We start from the raw sequence: 17,811 nt of genomic DNA, 5'->3' as shown, positions 1-17,811 counted from the left end.
GTGAACCCCTAGGCTTATGACTTCTCCAAAAGCTAACCTGGAGTCCAATCAATGAGACGAGATTGGAGATGTTGGTTAGAGCTGCTTTGCCCTATAAAAAACACTCACAAAATGTGAGTTTGCTATTCATAAGAAGCATTTCCTGCTGTGAACCATGCCTTGAACAAAAGGGATCTCAGAAGACCTAAGATTAAGAATTGTTGACTTGCATAAAGCTGGAAAGGGTTACAAAAGTATCTCTAAAAGCCTTGATGTTCATCAGTCCACGCTAAGACAAATGGAGAAAGTTCAGCACTGCAAACATTGCTGCACGTCTGAAGTTTGCAAAAGTGCACCCGGATGTTCCACAGCGCTACTGGCAAGATGTTCTGTGGACAGATGAAACTACAGTTTAGTTTCATGAAAGAAACACACAACTCTATGTGTGGAGACAAAAAGGCACAGCACACCAACATCAATACCTCATCCCAACTGTAAAGTATGGTGGAGGGAGCATCGTGGTTTGGTGCTGCCTCAGGGCCTGGACAGCTTGCTATCATCGATGGAAAAATGAATTCCTAACATTCTCCTGCAAAATGTCTTCATCTGCCCGCCAATTTGAAGCTCAACAGAAGTTGGGTGATGCAACAGGGCAACGACCCAAAACACAGAAGTAAATCAACAACAGAATGGCTTCAACAGAAGAAAATACGCCTTCTGGAATGGCCCGGTCAGAGTCCTGACCTCAACCTGATTTGAGATGCTGTGGCATGACCTCAAGAGAGCGGTTCACATCAGACATCCCAAGAATATTGCTGAACTGAAACAGTTTTGTAAAGAGGAATGGTCCAAAATTCCTCCTGACCGTTGTGCAGGTCTGATCCACAACTACAGAAAACGTTTGGCTGAGGTTATTGCTGCCAAAGGAGGGTCAACCAGTTATTAAATCCAAGGGTTCACATACTTTTCCCACCCTGCACTGTGAATGTTTACACGGTGTGTTCAATAAAGACATACAAACGTATAATTGCTTGTGTGTGATTAGGTTAAGCAGACCGTGTTTGTCTATTGTTGTGACCTAGATGAAGATCAGATCACATTTTATGACCAATTTAGGCAAAAATCCAGGCATTTCCAAAGGGTTCACATACTTTTTCTTGACACTGTATATTGCTTATGCCTATTAGATCTCCACAGATTGTGGAGAGGGCCTGGGTCTAGAGTTCAGGGGTCGGCATTGATTTAAGCCAGGCTATAGTCCCGGTAACTTTCTCTGCTAAGAACCTTTATCTGTTTCAAGGGCCCCAACTCACTAGTTTACTAGCTCCCACTACAATGGCTTATCATACCTCAGAAGGCTCTTACACAAACCAGAAAGTACTGTGCCAGTGGTATCTTAGCGTCTTTGGATTGTCACTCACCTTGAACATGATCGCACAGGTAATGCTGATAAGATAGGAATGCAGAAGGAGTGGAACGGGGTCATATGCAGGCTGTCTGTCGAGGGTATTTCCGCATGTGTGTGCGTGCCTGCACACGTGAATGAGTGCATACGTGTGTGTGTGTGTGTGTGTGTGTGTGTGTGTGTGTGTGCTGCCGTATGTGTGTATGTGCGTTCCATCCTTCTCATTCCCTCGCTGTCCTCCTGTGTCTCTATAGGGTGGAGTTGGATTTCCATGTGAGGGACTGTGTTCAGAGTTACACCCAGCCCTGGCTGATGGTCAGCAGGAGGTAAGCTTCTTATGATGGCACATAATGATGGCACATAATGATGGCACATAACCCTTGTTGTGTGTCCGCTACTGGTCATTAACCCTTGATGTGTGTCCGCTACTGGTCATTAACCCTTGATGTGTGTCCGCTACTGGTCATTAACCCTTGATGTGTGTCCGCTACTGGTCATTAACCCTTGATGTGTGTCTGCCACTGGTCATTAACCCTTGATGTGTGTCCGCTACTGGTCATTAACCCTTGATGTGTGTCCGCTACTGGTCATTAACACTTGATGTGTGTCTGCCACTGGTCATTAACCCTTGATGTGTGTCCGCTACTGGTCATTAACCCTTGATGTGTGTCCGCCACTGGTCATTAACCCTTGATGTGTGTCCGCCACTGGTCATTAACCCTTGATGTGTGTCCGCTACTGGTCATTAACCCTGAAGCGCTACTTGGTGTGCGGGCGTTGGGACAATATGACTAAAGGCATTGGAACACCAACTCAAGCCTACATGCCAGGTGGCTCGGTCTCCAGGACCAGGGTTGGTGACCGCTGGTGCAGACGACACAGTGGAAACCTATGCAATGGTTTTTACATTGGGAACCTACAGAATGCAGTGGTTTATGCAGTGGTTTATACAGTGGAAACCTAGGCAGGATTTATACAGTGGAAACATATGCAGTGGTTTATACAGTGGGAAACTATGCAGTGTGGAAACCTATGCAGTGATTTATACAATAGAAAACTAGGCAGTGGTTTATACAGTAGAAAACTATGCAGTGGTTTATACAGTGGAAACCTATGCAGTGTGGAAACCTATGCAGTGATTTATACAGTAGAAAATAATTAACCACTGAGTGATTTATACAGTAGAAACCTATACAGTGGAAACCTTTGCAGTGGTTTATACCGTGGAAACCTATGCAGTGGTTTATACAGTGGAAACGTTATGCAGTTGTTTATACATTGGAAACCTATGCAGTGGTTTCTACAGTGAAAACCTATGGAGTGGTTTATACAGTGGAAACCTATGCAGTGGTTTATACAGTGGAAACGTTATGCAGTTGTTTATACATTGGAAACCTATGCAGTGGTTTATACCGTGGAAACCTATGCAGTGGTTTATACAGTGGAAACGTTATGCAGTTGTTTATACATTGGAAACCTATGCAGTGGTTTATACAGTGGAAACCTATGCAGTGGTTTCCTTGTCAGATGCATGTCCTCGCCCCTCGTTTGTCTCACAGGAAACAGAGAGATGTCTGAGAAACTGTGATAACACCTCTCTTCATCTTCACACACTGATTACAGCCAAGGCCTGCTGGTTTTATCTCTCTCACACACACACACACACACACACACACACACTGCGGTTCTGTTTGTATGTTTGTATCTGGTTTGTAATTTGGTTTTTCGATTAAAATGCCACTGGTGTATTAGTAACCATGCCGTATCTGGGGTTGTGTGTGTGTGTGGGCAGGTGCCAGGGAGATGGTTGGAGTGCATATTCCGAGCGGGCAAGTCTACACAAAACTCTGCAGAAACAGACTTTTGAATCCGACCTCCAGCCAGAGAAACAAGAGACACGGGTAAGCACAAAATATACACAAGAATGCGTACACAACACCACGACAAAGATGACCCAAAAAGGTTTTTAACCAAATAGATCAGGGTTCGGGTCCGCAATCAGCAGTTCTGTCAGTCCCATTGTCATCAGGAGACCAGAGTACATCCAGAGTTTACAGTAGTATCGCATGCAGCTCTCAGATACATTACCGATTTGAAATAAACAGAGTAACATGATACCCTGGGTACTGTATAAGAGAAAGGTAACATGATCATTATGAAACATGAATACTACAGTTGTTTCAATCTCCGGACTCCTCAGATCGATTGTTATAGATCGTTTTTTTTAGCTATATGCAGTGGTTTATACAGTAGAAACCTATGCAGTGGTTTATACAGTAGAAACCTATGCAGTGGTTTATACAGTAGAAACCTATGCAGTGGTTTATACAGTAGAAACCTATGCAGTGGTTTATACAGTAGAAACCTATGCAGTGGTTTATACAGTAGAAACCTATGCAGTGGTTTATACAGTAGAAACCTATGCAGTGGTTTATACAGTAGAAACCTATGCAGTGGTTTATACAGTAGAAACCTATGCAGTGGTTTATACAGTAGAAACCTATGCAGTGGTTTATACAGTAGAAACCTATGCAGTGGTTTATACAGTAGAAACCTATGCAGTGGTTTATACAGTAGAAACCTATGCAGTGGTTTATACAGTAGAAACCTATGCAGTGGTTTATACAGTAGAAACCTATGCAGTGGTTTCCTTGTCAGATGCAGCACCACAGGTGTCCTCGTCTGTCTCACAGGAAACGGAGAGATGTCTGAGAAACTATGATAACACCTCTCCATCTTCACACACTGATTTAATGGTGAGGACAATCTAATCAGTGTGGAATGAAAGTGGAGTGACTGAGCAAGAACGTGAGGGAGAGTGGAGGGAGAGGAGGGAGAGAACGGAGAGGAGGGAGAGAACGGAGAGGAGGGAGAGAACGGAGAGGAGGGAGAGAACGGAGGGAGAGGAAGGAGAGGAAGGAGAGAACGGACGGGTTGGGGAGCACAACACTGAACACAGAAGTGTTTTGTCATTCCTATTACCTCTATCCTGGCGCCATCTCCCTCATGTTTACCCAGCCTGCCCTGCACACAATGATGTGTGAATATTCATGCAGTCCTCATCTGTTTCCGTCCAGCCCCAGTCAGCATCCAATTCTCTGTCCTGCCAAGTCCCCAGACAGCACCCAGCCAACCCCATGCTCCACCTCTCTCAGCCCCTAGTCCCAAGCTCAAAGCTCCAACCTCCTGACAGTCAAGTCCCAACCCCAGCTAACCTCTGTCTCCAGCCTTAGCCAGCCCCCAGCTCTATTCAACAGTCCTTCCCCCAGCACCAGCCATCCTCAGTCAGCTCCCAGCACCAGCCAAGTTGTCCCCAGCCCCAGCTCCTCTCCCCATCCCCAGCCCCATTCCCCAGGTATTGCCAAGCCCCAATCACCTAAACCATAGGCCCTTTGTTCCAGCCGTGGGTTTCCCATCTGCTCCAGTCTAGAGAGAGGAGAAGAACAGGCTTATTGTAACTCCGCCTCTAATAGTCCCATGCTCCAACACTGCAGCACTCTGGCGATCATTAGCAATCCTGTGGGGTTGCCTGGAGCCCTGTGGCCCAGATTGGGGACGCCTGGTTGGGGTTGGGGCACTGTGAGGCAGTGGTCGGGGTGTGGAGGTTAGATGGAAGATGGATGGATGTTTCCTCTTACGTTTTAAAGGGTGAAATTCCTGGATTGTTGAAGACGAAAGATTTGAGTAAATATTTTAACCCAAATGAGGCAAATTTGCTGAAGGATGGCAACAGAGAAAATTTAATGAAGGGTGCGGGTGCGCTGTGAGGAGGGAGGGAGGGAGGGAGGGAGGGGGGATGGCGTGGTTGGAAGTAGGACGTAGATGGAAAAATCCAGAGCCGTCTTGTCATGTAGCTCAGTGGTAGAGTGATTCCATGTTTGCAATACCCCTGATTAACACGGGTCTCTCTGTGATGGTAGGACGCACCCCTTTGCTCCGAAGTTGCTGGGCTCCCCTGGAGTTGAACCCATTAGTCATGGATTCCATGAGGTTGCCTCGATTCCCTTGATGTTAGGAATCTATGGACGACGTCTTACCTCTCCGCTGCACTTGCATAGCAAGTTACCGGCCTAAGCTCTTGAAGTAATGCAATTATTTGGAAACACTTGCAATGCAGGCCTACATTAAATATACTTTTGTTTGGGAGAAGTGACATGATTTTGTTGGCAGAATTTAGTATTTTGGATCTTCTCTTTTCCATCCTCTTCCTACCTCCTCACTCCCTGTCCGTTCCCTCTCTTCTAATACCTGTCATTATTATTACAGGTGAAGTCCCCCTCCCTGGCGGTACTGAGTGATGACTCCGGCAGGACCCTGACCTCCTCTGACTTTGACCTCCGCTCTGGTCTGACCCCTGACCCCAGACTGGACGGGCTACTGCGCTTCAGTAACCATGATGACCTGGACAGGTTCAACCTGGAAGCCCGGCAGGGGAACCGCCACGCAGACCTGTTCGCCTTGTACCCACCCACCGACGAGGTGAGAGAGGGACATGCTCGCGCCCGCACACACACGAACACTAGCGATGCGCGGGTTGACTCATAACCTGCAATCCCCGCGTTTACAGTCCCGAGTGGCGCAGCGGTCTAAGGCACTGCATCTCAGTGCTAGAGGCGTCACTACAGACCCCGGTTCGATTCCGGGCTGTATCACAACCGGCCGGGATTGGGAGTCCCATAAGGCGGTGCACAATTGGCCCAGCGACGTCCGGGTTAGGGTTTGGCCGGGGTAGGCCGTAATTGAAACTAAGAATTAAGGGTTTAGGGTCACAAAGTATTGTGTGTATAAAGGGTGGGTGGATTGAAAAAAAAGAAAACAATACTATAAAAAGTCCATAAATGTGTCATTCTTGTGAAATTGATATCTATGTGCTACATTGAGGTTTTTCTTTTCATTATTTTAGGCTTCCTGGCATTAGTGCATAAGCCTAAGCTTTATGGCATAACAGTAGGCGTGCCAAATAGCCCAGGCCAGTCACCAAACACTTTTGTTGACGTCAATCTACTGAGGAAAAAAGGACAATGTCGGAGTTGAATTCAATAGGAGAAAAGCTGGGAAATGCAGAGTTGAAAATAGAAGGGAAGTGTTTTGGAAAGATTTAGTGAAGAGGAATATAGCAGAGGCTCTATACAAATTTGACAGTCACAAGACGGGGGATTTCAAATAGGCCTAAGGCACATAAAGGGAACTGTACTTTTTAGATGGGTTAAATGGAAACTGAAATCTGGACATTGACTGTAGGTGTATAACCTCTCACATGGTCTTCATATTAACTCTTGCAGAATTAAGCATTTCTTGAAGTATAATGATAATTTTAACATAACATTTTGACTCGGGAACAGGAGTGAAAAAATAAATACAAAATTCATTCAGCATCTTGAGAGAATGTAAATGCGCAGTTACAGTATATACTGTCTGTAGAGGTGTATCATGAAGCTGATTTAGTATTTCAACCACATAAAATATGAATCTAAGCCAAACTGAAATCTTATCAGAAACATGTTGTCATTTTTACAGCTTTCTATTTCCTTAGTCAAACTAATTTTGCACAGAAAATCTGACCCGTTTACATTTTTTGTCATTGCATTTTCTCCCCGGTCCCTAAACTTCTTTGCTCTGAGAAAGAAGCATTAGATGACAGAGCACTTTACAGATGTCAACTAGAGTGAAGCATTTATGACATTCTGGTGAGCAAGGGTTTATTTAGTCTTCTAGGGCAACATATAATAACAGAAGAGAAGCTGCATGTATCGAATTATAGACAAGTTGACTAACAAATAGCCTACCCAAATGTCATAAATTATAAAAAGAATCATATGTAAATCAGGCAAAAATAAACCTGCTCCCACTGTCCAAAAAATGGTTTCATCGTCTCTGACTGTAGCCTACAGCACATTTTCTATATTAGAAATCTATATTAGCGGGTTACCCTATTTTAGGGTCGGTTGCGATCCTCAGGTTTGAACTTTATCACATATAGTCGGGTGGTTGTGGATGGGTTATTAGCAATTGCCGGCAGGTGCGGGTGAACAAACAACTGACCCGTACATCACTAACGCACATACATGAATACAGAGCATACTTCAGAGGAAGCTTGAATTGATGAGTGGCTAGATCATGACATTCCTCTGGTATTCCAGGATGATGCGGTGGAGATCCGGCCTATTCCCGACTGTCCCAAAGAGCACATGGGAGACAGGATCATCATCCGGTGCCAAGCCATCAGGTACAGTAATTACATTACTTATCACAGAAGGAAAATAATTGTATGCGTCTAGCTAACTAGCTACCTGTATGTGAGCATCAACAGAGTGTGTCTGACAGGGTGTCAGAGAGAGACGTGTAGACCACAGAAAGTTTGTGTGAAAAGAACACTGAGAGGACATTTTAGCATGAATTTGTGTGCAGCTGCAGCTGTCAGACCATCATTTGTCTTGGAGAAGTCTAACCAGACCATTTCGTTTGGTCTGAACCATTGCCGTTAGTGTGGTAGCTGTGCGGTACAGTGGCTGTTGCATTTCTTCTAAACCAGGGGTATTCAACTCTTACCCTACGAGGTCCAGAGCCTGCTGGTTTTCTGTTCCACCTGATAATTAACTGCACCCACCTGATGTCCCAGGTCTAAATCAGTCCCTATTTAGAGGGGAACAATGAAAAAATGCAGGCCAACTGGCTTCGAGGTCCAGAGTTGAGTTCGAGGGCTCTAGACAATCACTTTCTGTGGAATACAGTCCCTCTCTCTCTTTCCCTCACTCATTTTCTCACCCTCTTCCACATTTTATATGTGGGCTCGCCTCTTCTTTCTCTCTCTCTCTCTTTCTCTGCATTCTCTCTTTGTTCTCTCTCCTTTTCTCTCTTTCTGCCTCTCCCACACCGTTAAACTGCCAAAGATTTCCGCTAAGTTCTGCATCATCTCTAAGCAGTGTTTTGGCAGCAGCCTGTCCCAACCTTCAGCTCGACTCATCGCTCTCTCGATAGGCTTAGTGCTATGCATGTGCTATGCTATGCAAGTGCATGCGTCCACATTTCGTCTCACTGTTGCATCTGTTGATTATCCCGAGTTGATGAATAGAGTATAGTACAATAGAATAGATTGATTTTAACAGGTGGTGTTTGCTTGCTGGTCGACACACTGCTGCTATGAAATGACAGTCTGATACTCTTTCTCCCCGGTCCGCCATAGGTTTGAGATTGATGTGGAACCACTGTTTGCCACCCTGGCTCTGTACGACCTGAGAGAGAAGAAAAAGGTACAGTAGGCCTTCTGATTTTTATATATTTTTTTCAGAGTGCTGTATTCTTTGTCCTGCTTATGAGGTGATGAAGAATCCCATGTTGTTGGAGGTTAATGCGTGCCAAGGACGAGACGCGCCATGGCAAAACGTCGGCCGCGCACAGTAGATCACCTTCTCGGTGTCGCAGTTGATCACCTTCTCGGGTGTCGACGATCCGGGGTCGATTCAACATGTAGAGTTGTCGGGGAAATGAACAGAAAGTGACAGCCGATGTCCTGGTCAGGGGCAATAGGACTTGCTTTTCACTGTTCGTCAGCACAGGAGCATTCCGTCCTTTCGGTGATGTTATGGCCAGTGTGTTAGGTTTGTGTTGGTGGTCAAGTGAAGTGATGTATCAGAGGTGATAGCCAAGGCTTTAGCCGCAGTCCGGAGGCCCTGGGACTGAGAGGCCTCACCAGTAGAGCAAGCATAGCCGCGTTCATAGGAGTGAACCATCTAATTCCCACTGTACTCTCCTATCCAAACACAACACCGTTAGCCAAAGCTAGTAGCATGTGTGTTATGTACTTACACAGCTGGATATTTATTTGGAGTGGAATTTGGATTTTGGGGTTTTAGGCCTCAAGGGCTCCACATGTCCCTCATTAGGATTTGAGCCACTGACCTCATGGTCATCTGGCCACACTGCATCCTGGTTGGGCAGTCTGTGAAAGTATTACTGTTTGTTTTGTTTTGTACTGCCTTTCCCTTTATCATGCACCACATCAACTGCATAGCGAGGGACTAGATGCTGCTATTCTCCATAAGTTTCATCGGGCACAATGTGTTATTGTGAAGGTTAGCACACCATCCTCCTTATTGAATTCATTAGAGGAGGGCGCAGATGGACCTGACAAAGACACCATGTTGTTGGCCCATGAATCATCCCTCTGTTACAGCCCAGGATGACATACTGTCCGGCTTGTTTAACCAATTACAATTGATATGACTCGATCTGGAAACGAGGGGTTTGGTGACTGAGGTTCTCTCTCTTCTGTCGCTGTCTCTCACACTCTCTCTCACACTCTCTCTCGATCTGTCTCTGTCTGTTTGTCTCTCTTTCTTTCTGTGTGTCTCTCTCTCTCTCTGTCTCTCAGTCTCTCTGTCTCTCTCTCTGTCTCTCTGTCTCTCTGTCTCTGTCTGTATTTCTGTTTCTGTCCCTCTTTATTTCTCATGTTCTCCATAGCTTTTCTGTTTCTATGCAGTGAAATGCTGTGTTTTAATGTTGTTTTGGTTTCAAATCTGGGAAATATGCAGCAGATGTTGATATAATTCCCTTGAAACGTTCCTCTAATCCTGTCCTGTCCTGACTGACCGACTGAGAGGGTTACAGTACACCAGGGGTCCCCAACTAGATTCAGCCGCAGGACAGTTTTGAGTGGATGGTCTGGGGGTTGGAACATAATTCTGAATCATTTGTACTCTGCAAGAAGCTCAAACAGATATTACAGTATGTTTCACAAAAACCTAATAATTTAAAACCTTGATTACACTCGTGCCTGGTCAAATACAGTATGTCTCTCTATTTATGAGTGGAAGTACTTTGGAAAAGATATCCTAAATTGAAATAATTGTGAGCTCAAATTCTAGTGATTTTTACAGTATTTTATGCCCTCCCCCCAAAAAGAAAAAAATAAGACAATTTGATTTTTTTTCTCAGAAAACTTTTGCGTGCCAAATAAAATGCCCCGTGGGCCAAATTTGACCCGTGGGCCACCCACCAGTTGACAATCCCCTGCAAAACACAGTAAGGAACGATTATTATAGCGACAATGGTTATGACTATTAGACCAACCACGGTGTGCGTATTAACTACAACAGCAATAGGATACCAGCATGGTGCATCCAGAGGTTAAGTGAAGGTTTGTGCCAAATGTTTAGGACCCAGCCAGGGATCCTCAGCTGTGCTGTGTCTCATCAAAATTAATGTGACGTGCTGTGGAACTCTTGGCTTTTTAAAGTTAATAACCTTTGCATAGCTGTCACTATGGAGACGATGCGAAATGTTGAACTTTGAAGTGTTGACCCCAAGTATCAGAGAGAGACGGACGGCAGTTTGTTGGTAGCAGTCCTGCTATGAAATGTTAAAGACTGTTGTAGAAGACTAATAATGTGACATGTGGAATGAGGAGAAGTTGTAATGGACCTCACATGACACTCAGAGTACTGGGTCTCCATAGGGTCATCCTTTTCTTAGGACACAGTCACAAAAGGAGGCATAGAAACAGAGGCTTTTTGCCATTTTGGCTTTCTTTTAAATGTTTTTTTTTTGTCATTGCTAGGGCTAGCTGCGATTCAACCAAGGATTGTCTTTTGACAAAAGTGCTGGGAGACACTTCGTTAAGAGAAGATCGGGAAGTGGAGACTGAAAATAACCCTACCCCCAATATAGCTGGTTTAGCGTTTTTGGAGTTAAGCGGGCAATATTGGGGTAAGGTTATTTTCTGTCTCCACTTCCCGATCTTCTCGCGACAAAGTATGTCTCCCAGCACAATGGTTGAATCGCAGATATGCTAGGACCAGTGTGCTATTGATGTGCTATTATACAGATGCAGTCAAATACACTGAACAAAAATATAAACGCAACATGTGAAGTGTTGGTCCCATGTTTTACGAGCTGACATAAAAGATCCCAGAAATGTTCCAAAAAGCTTATTTCTCTAAAATGTTGTGCACAAATTTGTTTACATCCCTGTTAGTGTGCATTTCTCTTTTGCCAAGATTATCCATCCATCTGACAGGTGTGGCATAACAAGAAGCTGATTAAACAGCATGATCATTAGACACAGGTGCACCTTGTGCTGGGGGCAATTAAAGGCCACTCTAAAATGTGGAGTTTTGTCACACAACACAATGCCACAGATGTCTCGAGTTTTGAGGGGGTGTGTAATTAAGCTACGGACAACGAACACAATTGCATTTTATCAATAGCAATTTGAATGCACAGAAATAGCGTGACAAGATCCCGAGGCCCATTTTATTTTAAAGATACAGTATTGGTGACCAACAGATGCATATCAGGTTTCCTAGTGAAATCCATACGTTGGGGCCTAATGACTATTTTCCTCATATGAACTGTAACTCAGTAAAAGTAATTGAAATTGTTGCATGTTGCATTTTATATTTTTGTTTAGTAAATATTGGCACTCTTGCATAAAAAAATAAAATAATACTTTTTTGGGTGTGATTACACGTGTATTTGTTTGATTTACAGCAGCACAGGACAAATAAGAAAAAAATTAATAAAAACAAATGTAGATTTAAAGTCATAAATGGTCAGACAGTGCATTCGGAATGTATTCAGACCCCCTTATTTACATAAGTATTCAGACCCTTTGCTATGAGATCCTGTTTCCATTGATCATCCTTGAGATGTTTTTACAACTTGATTGGAGTCCACCTGTGGTCAATTCAATTGATTGGACAGGATTTGGAAAGGCGCACACCTATCTATAAAAGGTGCCACAGTTGACAGTGCATGTCAGAGCAAAAACCAAGCCATGAGGTCGAAGGAATTGTCCTAAGAGCTCTGAGACAGGATTGTGTCAAGGCACAGATCTGGGTACGGGTACCAAAAAATGTCTGCAGCATTGAAGGTCCCCAAGAACACAGTGACCTCCTGCATTCTTAAATGGAAGAAGTTTGGAACCACCAAAACTCTTCATAGAGCTGGCCGCCCAGCCAAACTGAGCAATCGTGGGAGAAAGGCCTTGGTCAGAGAGGTGACCAAGAACCCGATGGTAACTCTGACAGTGCTCCAGAGTTTGCCAAAAGGCACCTAAAGGACTCTCCGACCATAAGAAACAAGAATCTCTGGTCTGATGAAACCAAGGTTGAACTCTTTGGCCTGAATGCCAAGCCTCACATCTGGAGGAAACCTGGCACCATCCCTACGGTGAAGCATGGTGGTAACAGCATCATGCTGTGGGGATGTTTTTCAGTGCCAGGGACTGGGAGACTAGTCAGGATCGAGGAAAAGATTAACGGAGCGAAGAACAGAGAGATCCTTGATGAAAACATACTCCAGAGCACTCAGGACCTTAGACTGGGGCGAAGGTTTACCTTCCAACAGGACAATGATCCTAAGCACACAGCCAAGGCAACGCAGGAGTGGTTTTGGGACAAGTCTCTGAATGTCCTTGAGTGGCCCAGCCAGAGCCCGGACTTGAACCCGATCTAGCATCTCTGGAGAGACCTGAAAATAGCTGTGCAGCGACTCTCCCCATCCAACCTGACAGAGATTGAGAGGATCGGCAGAGCTTGTAGTGTCATACACAAGAAGACTCAAGGCTGTAATCACTGCGCTTCAACAAAGTATATAGTAAAGGATCTGCATTTTTGTTTGCTTATATTTCTAAAAACCTGTTTTTGCTTTGTCATTATGGGATATTGTGTGTAGATTGATGAGGGGGGAAAACGATTTAATCCATTTTAGAATAAGGCTGTAACACGACAAAATGTGGAAATAGTCTAGGAGTCTGAATACTTTCCGAATGCACTGTAAATGGCCTAGACAAAATTATTCACAATTCACATTCATTTGGTTGGTTGGAGGCAATGATTTTCGTATACTGTGTAATTGATCTCACCTGTGGTAAATTGCAGGGCCCTTTTATAACCATTGCGTAAACTATTGAGTAAATTTCACACCACATTTCTGAATGCGCTTTTTCTGAAAAGTCTGCATGTCCAGAAATATTGAGATTTATAAACTTAGCGCATGCTTTCCATGTAGGCCTATGCATGTTTCCCGTTAAATATGGGACCTGTCGTAAAACCGTGCGTGTGCGAACGGGTATTAAAACTCAGTTTCGGAATAATTATTATTATTTTTTTTTATGGTAACAATAACCCCCTGTATTTTGGGGATTATTGGAACTAGGTCACGACAGTTTCTATAAGAAAGAGCAATGGCAATTTTGATCACATTGTCCGTAGATGTGTGGGCAGAATGTTTTGAGATGTGTGTGGAACGCGCAGGAACAGTAGCCTTCACGTTGTTACTCTTAGCTGCCTATATAGCAAGTGCCATGTCCGCGCATTCTGAAAGATAGATTGTATGTTCGAAACTATTTTAAAGTAGGCTAACTGCTACAGTCCACACTTCTATGTATGTTCAATATTTAGTTTTTCAATCGATTATTGGGTTTCTATGTCCTGCCATAAACTCTGAGATTAAATAGGTTTATGATGTCGCACTCCTATTGCGCAGCAATACTGTATCCTACCCATACTGTTAAAAATGCTACATAAGCTACCGGTCTATTTACTGTGTTGGCAGAATGTTTTAGTCTTTTGCAGTAATTTTATTTATGTATTGTTTGTATAGCGTTGTGTTTGTGTGCTTGTCCTTGTCTAGCAGTGTTTTGTTACTTGTCATGTTTTGTAATTTTGTGGACCCCAGGTAGAGTAGCTGATGCTTCTGAAAAAACTACTGGGTGTCCAAATAAATAAATACATTTATGCTGTATACCACACACTTTTTTGGGGGTATATTTTGTACACACGCACAGTTTATAAATGAGGCCCCAGGTGCCTACAGGGTAAAAATAGCCATTCAAATGGGTTTGAAAAGAAAGAACAGAACATTCTGCTCCATTGCACTCCATTGTAAACTGAAAGGGTGCCAATATATTTGACTGCATCTGTAGTAGAATGGTGATTTATAGTAGAGCTCTTAGCTGAGTGGGGGAGTGGGTTCAACAGCTCGCTGCATGATCCCAACCTCTAAAAAAGTCACATGGTCAAAAGCCTGTCGGACAGAAACCAGTTGGAATGTAGGATGAGGGAAAAGGGCCTGTCCCAATACTAATTTCTCTACTGGGTCACATTACGGCACAGCGTAGCAAAAAGTTTTGCAACGAGTTGGTCCAATCCACTACGAAGGTGAACTCCAGCGTTGACCTTCTATGTTCGACTTCCTCAGATATCCGAGAACTTCTACTGTGATCTGAACTCGGATCAGTTTAAAGGGTTCCTGAAACCCCACACGCCACAGACGGACCACTCCACCCTCTCCCGAGCAGCCATCTTCTCCATCACATACCCCTCCCCAGATATCTACCTGGTCATCAAGGTAAGAAACACCATCTTATCCACCTGCATCTATCTACAGTACTTTCTCATTCAGGTAATACGCATACCTATACTGTGCATAGATCTCCAGTTGTTGGTCATTAAGGTAAACATTATAGACCTATCTACCTCCTCACATATTTCCCATGGTGCCTCTATCATTTGAGTTCATCTTAAGTTCATTGTTAGAACCTTTTGTAGGAGCATCATTAAATCTCTGCGCTGTTTCCCAAAACCACAAACACTTGTAATCTAAAACCTGCCTCAGCTAAGTGTCGTTAGATGCTTTTTTTTTGCCCTCCCACGTCACTTTAAACACACAAGATCTCCGCTAAACATAGAATCACATGGTTTATCCATCTCTCTGTCCACCAATAACATCAGAACAAAGTAGACTACAAATACAAAGTTGCCAATGTTTTTGCAATTGATACGTATAAAAATATGCTTAAAATGAAAACCGAGATTACTGCATTCAAATATTAACAGTAAGCTATAGGCCTATGTCAATCATATTGAAATACATTTCTTGTCCAATCCCTTGAGTTATCTGTTTCTACTTGTAGGCTACTGTCTGTAATTTGCCCCAATATATTGTCTAGCCTCACATGTGCGCAATGATGTGCCAAATTGGGGATTTCGTGCATTTGCAGCCTTAGGTGGTAATATCTATCTGGGAGCTGATCCGTCGTCAGTATTGTGAAATAATTATAATGTCAGGGAAAGATTTGAATGGAGAAAGCTGATCCGAGAGAAGTGGTCCCTTTTGATCTTATCAGTATTGACACATGCTTCAACGACCGGTCTCTCTGCGTGGTGTTTTGGGAAACGCATGTCACATCTTCGGGCGTTGTAGGAAAGATGCACTGTTGAAACACTCGTAAGCTTAAGTTCCCGTCGCGATCGGGGAACTGGGCCCTTTGTGTTAAGGTAACATATTTTATGTCACTGACCATAGACACGTGTGTACAGTATTAGTTTGTCCTGGCTGTGTTTCAGATAGAGAAGGTGCTGCAGCAGGGGGAGATCAGTGACTGTGCTGAACCGTACATGGTCATGAAGGAGAGTGACTCAGCGAAGGTAGAGTGCCATGAGGAGGCGCGACACACACACACACACACACAGCAGCTATAGGTTGTAATTGTGGTTATGTGTGGTTCCCTGGATCAGAATAAGGAGAAGTTGGAGAAGCTGCGCAGCCAGTCAGAGACGTTCTGTCAGAGACTGGGTCGCTACCGTATGCCCTTCGCCTGGGCCACGGTCAACATCATGAACGTCATCAGCACCGCCACGCTGGACCGGGACACCACCGACTCTGACAGCCTCAATGGTCAGTGTGTGTGTGTCTGAGATTGTTTAATTGTTTTGCGAGCGAGTGTGATAAGCTGGTTTACTCTTGATCTGATGAGTCCAAGGCTTTTCGGATCGTACCTTACGTTTACCTTACTTTCCCTTTCTGTACCTAACTTGAGGGACTTGTCATGGTTCAATTCCCCTGTCCAGGTAAATCCAGCAGTCTGGATAAGAGAGGCCAGCTGCCCAGGAGGAACTCTGAGAGGTTCGCTACCATGGAAGACCAGTGTAACATGTCTGCCTTCAAACCTGCTACCATCACCATCAGCACCTTCTGCAAGCAGGTCTGGACACATGCGCTATAGAAAACAATACATGCACACACACACACTACAATATAAGCATCGCTACAGCGATATTAGCACCGATATGCTCAACGTTGTGGGTGTCACCTCGAGACAAGAAATGATTTCATTTCACACATAATCCACAGAGCAGACAAACATGTGATAAAGCCTGGCCATATCTAACCAGATGTCATATACACTTACCGTAAATTCTCCATAATATTTGCAACCGTAGATGGTAATATTTCTCTAGGAGCTGCTCCGTCATCAGTATTGAGAAATAATTCTAATGTTGAGGAAGGAAGGACATAATCCACATAGCAGACATGCATGGAATAGCATCGCACAGCAAGGGTGCATTTTTCCATCCTATTATCATCTGTGGATAAGCCCAAGAATCGGTGTCGCACCCCTCAATAGTTGCACCCCTCAATATGTGCCCCAAGTATTTGTCACTTTCTTACAGTATGTTTAGTTGTTGGAAAATATGAGAGGTCTGCTGTGCAACACTGCATCTTCACACTGTTTAACTCTTGAGACAGTATATCATCCCCACCACACCTCTTCAGCTATGCAGAAAGCCCTTGTCCGACACTGTTGTTTTTAGCACATGGTGAACGTTTTTTTGGGCTCTGCTTTTTCTACAGATGAACACAAACCCATGTGTATTTGACTGAACTAGGATCCTGCTGTGTTTCAGGAAGGGGACCGTCTGAGTGATGAGGACTTGTTCAAGTTCCTGGCAGACATCAAGAAGTTCTCATCCCTGCAGAGAAGAATTAAAACCATATCAGGTAATCCTCCATTCAACCACACAGAAAGACCTGGCTATCTCTGTATGCTGTTTCACTCCGTTCCACCCAACAGCACGTGACTATAATGTACGAGTTCTAAGAGCTAGTTGTGTGTGTGTGTGTGTGTGTGTGTGTAAATGTTATGCCTGGGTTTATGTGTCTAAGTGGGACTGCAACTTTCCTTTACGTGTGACCTACTTTGAAATATCTCTCTGAAGAATTTGTGTAGTTTGAGACTGTGTTTGACTTATTTCTGACATGGTCCATGTTAGGGATGATTAAACTGGATGTGACCCCGGTCCATGACAACCCAATGGCATGTCTCTCTGCTGAGCTGATCCCAGTCAAACCAGTGGCTGAGAAGAACCTGAGACCTATCAAAGAGGTGTTGGAGTTCCCTTCTAGTGAGGTCTATGTTCCCCACAGCACTTACAGGTGAACACACACACACACACACACACACACACACACAGTCCATGCATACAAAACACACACAGGCAAGCGCACACAGGCAAACACACACACACAGAGTTCATGACAGCATTTACAGGTTAGTTCACTCACTGCATCCCTCTCTGCTCTGTAGGACGAAATGCTTTCTGTTGTGAGATGTCTTGAAACACCTTTTCCAATATTGCATATTC

At 44.1% G+C, this 17,811-nt stretch overlaps 1 protein-coding gene across 2 annotated transcripts in view; it reads left to right on the top strand.

The window, feature by feature from the left end:
* dock8 (dedicator of cytokinesis 8) overlaps positions 1 to 17,811 on the top strand; it is a 76,572-nt gene that overhangs the window by 22,929 nt on the left and 35,832 nt on the right. For both annotated transcript variants that reach the window (XM_036980088.1, XM_036980087.1), the window contains exons 4-14: positions 1,639 to 1,710; positions 3,177 to 3,285; positions 5,651 to 5,863; positions 7,525 to 7,610; positions 8,568 to 8,634; positions 14,585 to 14,734; positions 15,733 to 15,813; positions 15,904 to 16,063; positions 16,237 to 16,370; positions 17,074 to 17,167; positions 17,440 to 17,602. In XM_036980088.1, coding sequence (XP_036835983.1) covers positions 1,639 to 1,710; positions 3,177 to 3,285; positions 5,651 to 5,863; positions 7,525 to 7,610; positions 8,568 to 8,634; positions 14,585 to 14,734; positions 15,733 to 15,813; positions 15,904 to 16,063; positions 16,237 to 16,370; positions 17,074 to 17,167; positions 17,440 to 17,602 — 1,329 coding nt within the window. The remainder of the gene's footprint in view (positions 1 to 1,638; positions 1,711 to 3,176; positions 3,286 to 5,650; positions 5,864 to 7,524; positions 7,611 to 8,567; positions 8,635 to 14,584; positions 14,735 to 15,732; positions 15,814 to 15,903; positions 16,064 to 16,236; positions 16,371 to 17,073; positions 17,168 to 17,439; positions 17,603 to 17,811) is intronic.

The sequence above is a fragment of the Oncorhynchus mykiss genome, chromosome 6 (genome assembly GCF_013265735.2).
Source record: "Oncorhynchus mykiss isolate Arlee chromosome 6, USDA_OmykA_1.1, whole genome shotgun sequence".
Classification (NCBI taxonomy): Eukaryota; Metazoa; Chordata; class Actinopteri; order Salmoniformes; family Salmonidae; genus Oncorhynchus; species Oncorhynchus mykiss.
This window is presented reverse-complemented; position numbering and strand designations above follow the sequence as displayed.